Raw genomic sequence first — 13,495 nt, 5'->3', positions numbered from 1 at the left:
CTATTTGTCTATCCTGATTAGATTATAAACTCTGTCGAGCAGGGACTGTCTCTTCATTTTCAAGTGTACAGCGCTGCGTACATCTAGTAGCGCTATAGAAATGATAAGTAGTAGTAGTACTTATCAGGGAACAAAGTTTTCCTTTTATGATCTGACCACCTTGATAAATATTTGCAGGAGATAAAAGCTTGATTATTATTCTTCTGATTGGGGTTTTGGTTAGGCTTGTAACTGTGTTATTTTTTTCTCTCCAGAGTTAAATGAGTCTTGTTTGCTATACAATTGCTATCAGTGGACTGTACAATTAGGAAGGATGGATTGGAGTTATTAAAAACAACTAAGCTCCTTGTGTTAAATACAAAATTGTATGATTCACTGATAGATACTCAGGCTCATTTTCAAAGCACTTATCCTCCCAAAGTTCCATAGAAACCTATGGAACTTAGCCTCCCAAAGTGCTTTGAAAATATGCCTCACTGTATAGCAATTAATTTAGAGCTGAAAAATTAGCTACAGATATATTATGGAAGCATTTTTATGCCAATGTCATGCTTCCAGGCTTTGAACAACCAGGCGTGAACTCTGGAACAACATGAGCCCTTGGCCTACTGTCATTGAGCGGTAGCAGAAGGCAAAACCCCCCCAAGCAAGACTGGGCAGGATTCAGAATGCACTTGGCTTGGCTAGAGTCAGATACTGGAACAAGCTTGGCTTGACTGGACTGGAACCTAGGCATTCATCTCTGGAACAACGCTTCATACGTCAGGTGCTGTCTGTCTCCCTCTCTTCAGCATTCTGCACAGTACCCTCCCAGACTGCCCATTTTTATATCATTTTGGCCCTATTCATTTCAATGGACTCTATTCATTCCAATGGGCCCTAGCTTTCTCACCAGAACTCTTTGGCCCTTATCAGTTGATAAGGATGAGTATAAACAAAATATGTTTAGAGCACATCTGCAAGGAGATGGCTTCTATGAAGAGATGACTTCATCGGTCATCTTGCTCTTCTCAACTCCTCTCAGCTCCCCCTCCCTTCTACTTGCACCTGACCGACTACTATCTATCTTGTTAGTCACAACATCTTGGCTCATGACTTCTCACAGGTGCCAGTCCCAGTATTTATTTATTTATTTACGGTTCATTTATATCCCACATTTTCCCACTCATGCAGGCACAATGTGGCTTACAGCAAGTTATGAAAGAGCAAATGCCCCCTCCCTTGCCAGCTCTCTGGGAACTCATTTCAGCATGAGCTACAGTGAAATATATTTTGTCAGAGATGATTTTTGATTTTAAGAGGCCTAGCTCTTAGCCTGAGCCATTGGCCTGTATTTCACTGAGAGCAAGGGCTAGCATATTTCTACAAGACAGACAAGGCAGATACAAACAGGAGAGGACTGGAGCTAAAGACTACCAGGGTAAAAGACAGACGAGCAGGGACAGAACCAAAGCTGAAGGCTTGCAAGGCAGAGGCAAGCAGGAAGGGGACTGGAGCTAAAGACTCCCAGGGTAAAGACAGACAGGGCAGATACAAACAGGAAACAAAGCTGACCCACACAAACAACAGAACTAAGGCTGAAGGCAGAAGTGCACACAGGCACCCTAATTAAGAAAACAAGACACAGAAGTGCCCAAAGGCACACAGACTAGAACAAGGCAAGAAATCTAAACAAAAGTGCCTACAAGCACGCAGACTAGAACAAGGCAGAAGTGCTACTGCACATGGACTAACCTGGGGACCTTTGGCAATGCAAAGGCCCTGAATCAAAGTGCACCACTTCCTTATAACAGGACAGAGACAGGAAATACATAGAACCCAAAGTGAGGCTTGGAACACACAGAAAGTAGAAGCCTACACTCTGAACACCAAAGTGAGGCTTGGAACACACAGGACAAACACAACAGTGCAAATAGAAGTCAGCTCATGAGCTGACCAGCAGAAAAAGTGAGTCAAAAGAGGGGTCAGGGCCACAATCGTGACAGCCAATGATTGAAGACGTGAGCACTATAAAGTTAAAACAGTGCCCATGTAAGCTCTGAGGCTTTTTCCTCCATATTTCATCTCTCTTTATGAAATATTTTGTTTGGAAAAGACAGACCCTTAAGTGCTGGGTTTTTTTTTTTAATTGGAGGTATTTTCAAATTTTGAAGCGTAGTTTGTCCTCCAATGCTCTTCGATATAGATTGTATTTAAATGCTACAATTTCAATAAAAATTGTTTTTTTTTTTCAAGCACTTAAAACATTCAGCACAGCTCTGAACATCTCAGTGCTTCTGAAAATTAGCCTGATTATTTTTGTATTTAGTATCTGACAGAGCTTTGGGAACCAGTATGATATTAACTGCTACTGGGAGGAATTATGTCTGGACGACGTTCTCTTGCGGGTCAGCTTGGCTTGAAATTGGGCCTGCAAGGCCTCAAATTGGGCCTTATTTTGGACCTGAAGGGCCTGAAATTGGGTCTGATTTTGGGCCTGCAGGACCTGAAAGCTGGAACTAATCTGGGCCTGCAGATCCTGATTTTGGGTCTGAATCTGGGCCTCAATCTTGGCCTGACGGTACTTCACGGCCTCCAAATCCTCCACCAGCTGGGAGAAGGTCAATCCCCTCTTTTTCCTCATCCCCAAGTTCTCAGCCTCCTCATCATCCTCCTCTTCCTGCTCCTCTTCTTTGACCTCAATGATGGAAAAGGATTGTGATGGTAGGTTTATGTGGTAAGAGTCTAGCAGCTCCTCAGGCCCAAGTTGTAAGCCCTGTGGTGCCTTCGACTGCTTCATACATAGTTCTTCTGATTGGGGCTGTGATTGTGCCTCTCTCTGCTGCCTCTTGGGTGGTGTCTCCCCATGCTGCCTCTTGGGTGGTGTCTCTCCATGCTGCCTGTTGGGTGGTGCTGAATCCTGCTGCTTCTTGGGTGGTGTCTCTCCATGCTGCCTGTTGGGTGGTGCTGAATCCTGCTGCCTCTTGGGTGGTGTCTCCTCATGCTGCCTCTTGGGTGGTGTCTCTCCATGCTGCCTGTTGGGTGGTGCTGAATCCTGCTGCCTCTTGGGTGGTGTCTCTCCATGCTGCCTGTTGGGTGGTGCTGAATCCTGCTGCCTCTTGGGAGGTGCTGAATCCTGCTGCCTCTTGGGTGGTGTCTCCCCATGCTGCCTCTTGGGTGGTGCTGAATCCTGCTGCCTCTTGGGTGGTGTCTCCCCATGCTGCCTCTTGGGTGGTGCTGAATCCTGCTGCCTGGATGTGCTTGCCTGTGGTACCCCTGTAGACAGTGCAAATGAAAATGATATCAAGCACACTGAGACATCTCATCTCACACATTGTACGTAACTGCCACTTTGATAACAATGATTCACTGCTGTAAAAGCTTCACATTTCATATTTCAAATTTAGGGCCTTGTTTACAAAGGCGTGCTAGCATTTTTAGCGCTCACTAAAAATTGGTGCGTTCTAACCGTGTAGCTGTCCATAATATTCCTATGGGTGTCTACATGGTTAGCATGCACTAAAAAGGCTAGCATGTTTTTGTAAACAGGCCTTTAATGGATATACTGCTAAATTAATAGTGTATCTAAATAGTTTACAGCTAAAAAAATATGAGAGGGTGAAAAACAGAAAAAGAAAAGAGGCCTAAGATACAATACTAAATATCTGCAAAAGTGATAACAAGAAGACACATCAGGAGGGGCGGTAATACAGTTATGTTAATACCAAACAATTGTTGGAATCTGTAAAGCAATGAAGCCCAATAAATGGCAAAGCTAATCTGGGAAAGCCTGGACAAAATAGCATTTTCTCAAAGCTATTCTAAATTTCCTGAGTGACGTCTCTAAATGAATGCTGTTCCAAAGGGATGAGGCTACCGCACTAAGGGGTCCTTTTACTAAGGTGCGCTGAAAAATGGCCTGCGCTAGTGTAGGCGCGTGCAGATTCATTTTTCAGCGCACCTGTAAAAAAATGCCTTTTTAAAATTTTGGCCAAAAATGGACGTGCGGCAAAATAAAAATTGGCATGTGTCCATTTTAGATCTCAGACCTCACCGCCACCCATTGACCTAGCGGTAAGGTCTCACGCACTAACTGAGTGGTAATGGTCTACACGCGTAACATGCCAATGATTGCCCAGTTAGTGCCACACGCCGGAAAATTAAAAAAATATTTTCCGGCGTGCATAGTGGGCATGCGTAAAAAATGAAATTACCGCCCGGGCCACACAGTAGCCGGGCAGTAGTTCCAAATTGACATGCGTTGGGCATGCATAGGCGCCTACATGGCTTAGTAAAAGGGTCCTTTAAGGGCCCTTTTTACCAGGCTGTGGTATAAAGAGCTTGCGGTAGTGTCGGTGCGTGGATTTGCCATGCGCCGAAGTCCCTTTTACAACAGTGGATAAAAAGCCCGAGAAAGGAAGTGGCCGTGCGGTAAGTAAACACTTGCCACACAGCCATTTTCAAGGGAACCCTTACTTCCATTCATTGAGGTGGCAGTAAGGGCTCCCACGCTAACCCAGCTTCTCTCATCACTCCCTACACCCCTCTCTGCTGTCTCCACTCTGAGGATCAGAACCTATTAACCCTCCCTCCCCCCGCCCTCTATCCTTCACCTCAAAGTCTTGAAGAACTCCGCCTTTAGATACTGTACATAGGACCCAAACTTTGGAACGACTTTCCTCTTTCCATCAGAAATCAATCAAACCTCACCTCTTAAGAAACTACTTAAGACTCACCTTTTCCAAGAGTCATTCCCCTCCTCCACTGCTTTGGCCTCTGCTTGGCTATATTCTGTTTAGTACCTCCTATTCTCTTAACCCCTTTTTATTGTAAACTGCAATGTTCCATATAATGATGCTAATGTGCGGTATATCAAGGGGCATACATAAATAAAGGTTGCCTAAAAGGAGAGCATCACTATGGAGAGGCAGGAAGTGATCCTGTAGCCAGGATCTGCCCTCCAGGGGATGCAGTATCCTCTCACACCAAGAATGTGTCGCCAGAGGCTTCTGCCCAGGAGGAAAGGGTTAGGGCAGCCATGGTAGTTGGAGATTCGATCATTAGGCATGTAGATAGTTGGATGGCTCTATGTTTGTGCAGCGCTGCGTACGCCTTGTAGCGCTATAGAAATGCTAAATAGTAGTAGTAGTAGTAGATGCGAGGATTGCTTGGTCACTTGTCTGCCTTGTGCAAAGGTGGCAGTCTTCATGTGTCACCTAGATAAGATTTTAGATGGTGCTGGGGAGGAGCCTGCTACCTTGGTATATTTGGGTACCAGTGGCATAGGAAAATCTGGGAGGGAAGTTCTGGAAGCAAAATTTAGACTCTTAGGTAGAAAACTGAAATCCAGAACCTCCAGGGTAGCATTTGCAGAAGTGTTCCACGTGCAGGGCCTAAGCGATAGGCAGAGCTCTGCAGTCTCAGTGCATGGATGCGACGAGGGTTTTAGATTTGTTAGGAACTGGGCAATATTCTGGGGAAGGAGAGTCTTTTCCGGAAAGATGGACTTCACCTTAACCAGGATGGAACCGGTCTCCTGGCATCAGCATTTAAAAAGGAGATAGAGCAGTCTTTAAACTGGAAACTAGGGGAAGGTCAACAGTTGCTCATAAGTGCATGGTTTGGGAAAAGGTATCGTTTCAGTTTTATTAAAGACTTTATATCCTGCCCAACAGAACAAACCATCTGGGCGGGGACAAAAGGAACTAGGGTAGAACTACAATGTAAATAGGGAAGGAGGGAAGAAGGAAAAAAACAATGTAGAGGGGAAAAAAAACCTGTCATCCAGAAAACTAGTAGAGGCATGCTGGAAAAGAAAAGTCTTGAGCTCTGCTTTAAACAGGGATAGTGAGGTGATTTTTCTGAGGTGGGATGGGAAAAGATGTATCACTAAAACAGGGAAGATAGGGCATCTCGATAGAAAGATTGAAGGAAAGAGCATAGTAGACCAGGAGGGGCAATTCTGATATGACGTCCAAGTCCGACTTTGGAGGTTTTACATAAAACATCCAAAATCCGAACAGAAAAGGTTATTTTTTAAAAAAGGAAAACGTCTTTTTTTTTTTCTTTTTCAAAAATACTATTTTGAATAAGGTTTGGTTCTTTTGCAGGGTTTTTTTTTTTTTTACTATTTTTGAAAAAAATAAAAAAAGGTCCAAGTGAAAAACATAGCAAATCAAGCCATTGAGATGTAGGAGGAGCCAGCATTTTTACTAGACTGGTCCCCCAAACATCTCAGGAGAGCAATGGGGCACCTTAAGAGGCACCACAGTGGACTTTAAATAAATGCTCCCAGGTACACACCTCACCATTGCTCCCTTATCTTGTCTGCTAAGCCCCTCAAAACCCACTACCCCCAACTGTACACCACTCCCATAGCCCTTTTGGGGGGGAAGGGGGCACCTATATGTGGGTACAGTGGGTTTCTGGTGAGTTTTGGAGGACTCTCCTCCACAAGTGTAACAGGTAGGGGGAGGTATGGGCCTGGGTCCACCTGTCTGCAGTGTACTGTACCCACCACTAGACTACTCCAGGAACCTGCATGCTGCTCTGACTCGAGTATATCTGAGGCTGGTAAGTAATGTTTTTAAAAACATTTTTTGAGGGTGGGAGGGGATCAGTGACCACTGGGGAAGTAAGGGTGGGGTCATCCCTGATCCCTTCCAGTGGTCTTCTGGTCATTTTTCTGCCTTTTTCGTTCTGAAAACAGGTCTATCTTAAAACATCTTAGTTTTAGTCCTGGACGGTTTTGTTTTGTTCCATTATGGCTGAAAATGTTCAAGTCTTAGGAACGCCCAAATCGCACCCATAAAACATCCCCAACATGCCCCCTCGAAATTTGGACGCACTGAGAGAAGAATAGCATAGAAATACATCTAAAAAAATAGGTTTTGAAAATACCAATTTGGACGTTTCTGTGAGAAAAACGTCCAAATGCTGCTTTCTGCCACTTTTTAGACATTTTTCTCTTTCAAAAATGAGCCTCCAGTTGTCAGATTCTAAAGATTGCAAATTATCACTGTCAAGTGCTGAGCAAGTTGTAAGTAGGAATGATAATAGTATGATGCTTATAGAGGGGCATAATCGAACGAAAACGTCTATCTCCATGGGCGTTTATCTCCGAGAACGGGTCCGTGAAGGGGCGGACCGAACCGTATTTTGGGAAAAAATAGATGTCCATGTTTTATTCGCCAAGTTGTGAGCTGGGCGTTTTTGCTTTTCAGCGATAATGGAAAATGAAATCGCCCAGCTCAAAAACGAATAAATCCAAGGCATTTGTTCGTGGGAGGGGCCAGGAGTCGTAGTGCACTGGTCCCCCTCACATGCCAGGACACCAACCGGGCACCCTAGGGGGCACTTTTACAAAAACAAAACAAAAGGTAAAAGAGCTCCCAGGTGCATAGCACCCTTCCCTTGTGTGCTGAGCCCCCCAAATCCCCCTCAAAACCCACTGCCCACAAGTCTACACCATTATTATAGCCCTAAGGGGTGAAGGGGGCACCTACATGTGGGTACAGGGGGTTTGGGGGGGTTGGACGACTAAGCATTAAGCAGCACAATTGTAACAGGTAGGGGGGGATGGGCCTGGGTCCACCTGCCTGAAGTCCACTGCACCCCCTAACAACTGCTCCAGGGACCTGCATACTGCTGGCAGGGAGGTGGGTATGACATTTGAGGGTGAAAATAAAAAGTTGTGAAACATCATTTTTTGTGGTGGGAGGGGGTTTGTGACCACTGGGGGAGTCAGGGGAGGTCATCCCCGATTCCCTCCAGTGGTCATCTGGTCATTTAGGGCACTTTTTGGGGCCTTATTCGTGGAAAAACAGGGTCCAGGAAAAGTGCCCTAAATTCTCGCTAAAAACGCATATTTTTTTTTCCATTATCGGCGAAAGGCGCCCATCTCTGATCGCCCGATAACCACGCCCCAGTTCCGCCTTCACCACGCCTTCGACACGCCCCCATCAACTTTGTCCGCATCCGCGACGGAGTGCAGTTGAAATCGTCCAAATTCGGCTTTCGATTATACCGGTTTATTCGTTTTTGTGAGATAAACGTCTATCTCCCGATTTGGGTCACAATATAGGCGTTTTTCTATTTCGATTATAAGCAGGATAGTCTGCTAATTCCTATATATAGATTCAAAACAGATAACATTTAGTTCTAGTTTAACATTTTCAAAATAAAGAATAAGATAAAAGAAAAGAAAAATTATATAAAAAACAACCTTAATATAATTCAATTGTTTACGGAATACCAAATAAGAAGGGATCTTTTTAGATCAACAGTTAAGAACACCATATAGAAACTGCTTGATAGGGAAATGAAGTCGATAAAGATTTCTTGTATTTCACTTTCACAAAAGACAGAAAATAAATAAGATGGGAATCTACAGCTCGGGATGAAGAAGGAGACAATGGAAAAGAAAATAAATATTCTGGACATGTACCTCTAAAACATCTTATAGATACAACATGATAATTTAAAAATAATGTGTGCTTTAATGGGTAACAAATGAAGTTTTATCAAGATCGGCATTGTAACATCCAAGACTCGACACGAGTCGTATTTTGGCCACAAGTGGCCTTCCTCAGGAGTCTTATATTGGATGAATGGAATTCCTAACCAGCTTCTGTAAAATATATATGTTATCTTATACCTTAGTGCTCACACCTCGTAGAGCAATCGGAAACACTGGAACTCTCTGGAAGATAGTTAGGAATTCCATACATACAATAGAAGACTCCTGAGGAAGGCCACTTTTGACAGAAATACAACTCATGTTGAGTCTTGGATGTTAAAATAAAGCTACAATAAATTGAACATCGTCTACTGTTAAATCATTTGTCACCCTTGCTCTGCTTGACTTTTTTACCCAATTTTAGACACCAATATAAAAATGAGCGTTAAGCTCTATTCTATAAATGGCACTCAAAGTTGGGTCCGTTTATAGAATAGTGCTTAGTGCTGGGATCCAAACGCAATTTCAGGTGTAAGGATTTACACCAACTAACATAGTAACATAGCAGATGACGGCAGAAAAAGACCTGCACGGTCCATCCAGTCTGTGCTACTTTTTGTGTATACCTGACCTTGATTTGTATCTGTCTTTTTCAGGGCACAGACCGTATAAGTCTGCCCAGTACTATCCCCGCCTCCCAACCACCAGCCCCGCCTCCCAGCACCAGCTCTGGCACAGACCGTATAAGTCTGCCCAGCACTATGTCCACCTCCCAACCACCAGTCCCGCCTCCCAGCACCGGCTCTGCCATCCAATCTCCGCTAAGCTCCTGAGGATCCCTTCCTTCTGAACAGGATTCCTTTATGTTTATCCCATGCATGTTTGAATTCCGTTACCGTTTTCATCTCCACCACCTCCCGCGGGAGGGCATTCCAAGCATCCACCACTCTCTCTGTGAAAAAATACTTCCTGACATTTTTCTTGAGTCTGCCCCCCTTCAATCTCATTTCATGTCCTCTGGTTCTACCGCCTTCCCATCTCCGGAAAAGGTTTGTTTGCGGATTAATACCTTTCAAATATTTGAACGTCTGTATCATATCCTCCCTGTTTCTCCTTTCCTCCAGGGTATACATGTTCAGGTCAGCAAGTCCCTCCTCATACATCTTGTAACGCAAATCCCATACCATTCTCGTAGCTTTTCTTTACACTGCTTCAATTCTTTTTACATCCTTAGCAAGATACGGACTCCAAAACTGAACACAATACTCCAGGTGGGGCCTCACCAACAACTTATACTGAAGCCTGGTATAAATCCTCACGCTTAAATTAGGTGCAGATCTGCCTTATTCTGTAACACTGCATTCAAATTCTAGGAACGCCCCTGACCCACCCATGCCCCTTCCCCTTCCCCTTTTCGGGTCCACATGTAAAATTTACGCATGCATCTTTATAGAATACTGACTACGAAGATGCGTGCTAAATTCAAATTGTTGCTAATTAGCATCAATAATCAAGTATCACCCAATTATTACCAATTAACTGCTCATTTGTCAATTAAGTTGTGGAGGAGTGGCCTAGTGGTTAGGGTGGTGGACTTTGGTCCTGGGGAACTGAGGAACTGAGTTCAATTCCCAGCACAGGCATCTCCTTGTGACTCTGGGCAAGTCACTTAACCCTCCATTGCCTACCGCATTGAGCCTGCCATGAGTGGGAAAGCGCGGGGTACAAATGTAACAAAAAAAAAAAGTTGCACATGCAATTATGGAATACGCTCGATGCATGCCAGATTTCGGCGTGCAATTTTGGACTCCACATATTGAATCCGGGGGGGGGGGGGAGGGGAAGTATGTGGATAAAACTGGGATAGCTAAAAGGCAATTATTCATAGCCAAGGAACAAGATACCACCCTATCCGCTCTGACCCAGAGGACAGAGTTAGACACCACAAAATCCTGACTGCATCCTTCAAACAAAAAGGCTACAACCCCAAAATATTCTCCAAGAATATTGCTTCCTCCCTCTCTACAGTCGATGACCAAATGTATGTTACAACCAACGCAACCTTCATGCAACACCTTAATGTATCCTTCTTTACTATGTACGCATGCACATGGTATATATATATATATATTGTGAGAGGGTAGGTGAAAGGGGATCTGGGAAGGCACGCAGAAGGGGGGTGCAGGCAGCCGGGGAACCCCAACGGGGCAGACTTCATGTGCACAACACCCACATTCAGAAAGCTGCGCTACCGGAGGCAGAGAGGTTGGCTGGGTTAAGGAAGAAGAGGAGGAACTACCAGTCCCAGAATCCCTCTTTTCCCCACCCGGCTGTGCAAGAGTTAGGGGAGAAGATAGAAGATTGGGAAATGGTCTCTGAGGAAGGTGAATAGGGCCAGCTGGAGAGGTTAGGGGCAGGGGAAGTTGAAGAGGAAGATAAAATGGAGGTTACTGAAGGACTAGAGGAGGAACAGATGGAGATTGGAGCTCTGGCTCAAACCCGAAAAGCTGCTGTAAGAGGGTGGCTAGCTGTGCCTTGGAGAGACTGGTGGAAGACCAGAGGAGAGAGACTGAGGCGCTGGGGGAGATCTCTACTAAAGAGGAAACAGGTGCAGCCCCTGGGAGAGAAAGAGGGCTGGGCACAATTGAAACCCCAGTCTGAACCAGGTGGGACCAAAGCTGTGTAGCTGTGCTGTAAGAAAGGCTGTGTAAACTGTTTCATACTGAAAAGGTCTGGGCCTGCAACCTACCAAGCTACTGTGTTTTCTTTCTGATAATGTACTGTTCCCTAAAAGAAGTAATTTTGGCTAAAGTGAAGTGAAGTTATATGGACTGTTTTGAACCTGAATTGTGCTTTGGGGCAGCAAGCCTGAACAACCTGGAGTTAAGATGTTCCTGGGCGTTTATGTTAACTGGAAGCAAGAAAATAAAGCTCTCTTACTTGTAAACGTTGGGCTGTGGATGTGCCTCTGTGCAGGGAACAGAGGGGGGAAGAAGTCCTGAAAATTCTCATGGCCTGGAGCTGAGGCTCAGAGCAACCAGATGGCTGTAGAGTGAGGCAACAGCCGTGTGAAGGAGGAGGCAGCTAAGCAGGGTCGAGCCCGGCTGGGTCCTGGGGGGGGGGGTGAACCAGCTACAATATATACCATGATTAGTTCCATATATGCTATGTACCATGTATGTTACCATGTATGTATGCACCTTAATGTAACACCATTTGTAATTTTGCTAACCGGAAATGGCAACCACCATTACGGCAAATGTAAACCACATTGAGCCTGCAAATTGGTGGTAAAATGTGGGATACAAATGCTACTAATAAATAAATAAATAAATAAAACACCCAGGGAAAATCTACTACAGTATAAGGAAAAGAAAGCCACAGACAGAATCCCTCAGGCGACCCTCAGGGGGAGGAATGCTGGCTTCGGCCTAACCCCTGGTAAGCCTTTCCTCAGCTGAGAGGTGCCCAGCTCTACCACCGGCTGCCTTTCAGGTGCTGTGGAGGACTTGCAGCTCATCTGCATATCCTTACAGCCTTCTCCAGGGTGACACCCAGGTCCACTCCGATCCACTCAGGGCCTCCGCTCTAGGGGCATTTTTCTCTTTACATCTAATCTTCCCAGTTGCTAAAGTACCTCAGTCATTTATGGCCCCTATTCACATTCTCTTCCTAGCCCTGTCCCTTCCTAATCTTTTCCCTCACCCCCTACCTGTCTCCGCTACAGGAACTTACTGCCCATCCATCGACTTCATCACCTCACCTTCTCTCCTACCCTCTTCCTCCCTCTTGGCTTTTAATCTCTGCCTCTTTCTTCCGTCCATTTTGCCTTCCCCATTCCACCTAAATACCTCTCGCCTTCGACGCCTTCGTGGCCACACCTCTCCTACTCTCCTCCGCTCTCTTTTACTCCTTCTCTTACTCTCAGCCGGTGACATCAATCCCAGTCCTGGCCCCCCTCACCAACTATTATCCCAACTCTACAGATCTCACTGCGACCTCTCTAACCTCATCTCTATTTCTTTACTCCCCTCCTCTTCTTTGCCCTTCTCTTGCACCCTATGGAATGCCCGCTCTATCTGTAACAAACTCCCCTATATCCAGGACCTCTTTATCTCGCGTCACCTCCATCTGCTCGCCATAACAGAAACCTGGCTCTGCCCTGATGACTCTGCTTCAGTCGCAGCCCTGTGCCATGACGGTTATCTATTTTCACATACTCCTCGCCCTGCTGGCCATGGGGGCGGTGTTGGACTACTTCTCTCTCCCTTCTCCAGATTTCAACCCCTTCTTCCACCTCAATCTCACTGTTTTTCCTCCTTTGAAGTCCACTCTATCCACCTTTTCTCTCCTCTGCCTCTTCGAATAGCGGTCATTTATCGTCCCCCTGATAAGTCCCTTTCATCCTTTCTCAGTGACTTTGATGCCTGGCTTGCCTTCTTCCATGATCCTTCCTCCCCCTCTCTCATCCTTGGTGACTTTAATATTCCTGCTAATGATCCTTCCAACTCTTATATTTCCAAGTTACTCGCTTTAACATCCTCCTTTAATCTCCAACTATGCTCCACCTCCCCCACTCATCAAAATGGTCACTGTCTTGATCTCATCTTCTCCTCCAACTGTTCACCCTCTAGTTTCCTTGCCTCTGATCTTCCCTCCTCTGATCACCATCTTATAACTTTCACACTTAAATCTCCTCCCTCCCAGTCCCGTCCTATCTTATCTAATTTATCTAGGAATCTTCACGATATTGACCCTTCATCTCTATCCTCCCATGTTTCAAACCTCCTCTCTACTGTGGCACCATCCACGTCTGTCAACAAGGCTGTTTCTTCTTCCAACAATACTCTATCCTCTGCCTTAGACACTCTTGCACCTTTGATGACCCGCCCTGTAAGGCGTACAAAACCCCAACCTTGGCTGACTTCTAATATCCGCTACCTACGTTCCTGTACCCGCTCCGCCGAACGCCTCTGGTGGAAATCTCGGGCCCTTGCTGATTTCCTACACTTTAAGTTCATGCTGACCTCCTTCCAATCTGCTCTTTTACGTGCCAAA

The 13,495-nt window shown here is 45.4% G+C and overlaps 1 protein-coding gene across 1 annotated transcript in view; it reads right to left on the bottom strand.

The window, feature by feature from the left end:
* Positions 1-2,191: 2,191 nt before the first annotated feature.
* Positions 2,192-13,495, bottom strand: part of LOC115462754 (serine/arginine repetitive matrix protein 1-like) — a gene marked incomplete in the record, with an annotated part of 263,367 nt that continues 252,063 nt past the window's right edge. The window contains 1 exon segment of the mRNA XM_030192734.1: positions 2,192-3,255. Coding sequence (XP_030048594.1) covers positions 2,348-3,255 — 908 coding nt within the window.

Source organism: Microcaecilia unicolor, chromosome 2 (assembly GCF_901765095.1).
Source record: "Microcaecilia unicolor chromosome 2, aMicUni1.1, whole genome shotgun sequence".
Classification (NCBI taxonomy): Eukaryota; Metazoa; Chordata; class Amphibia; order Gymnophiona; family Siphonopidae; genus Microcaecilia; species Microcaecilia unicolor.
Note: the sequence above shows the minus strand (reverse complement) of the source record. Positions and strands in the feature narration are given on the sequence as shown.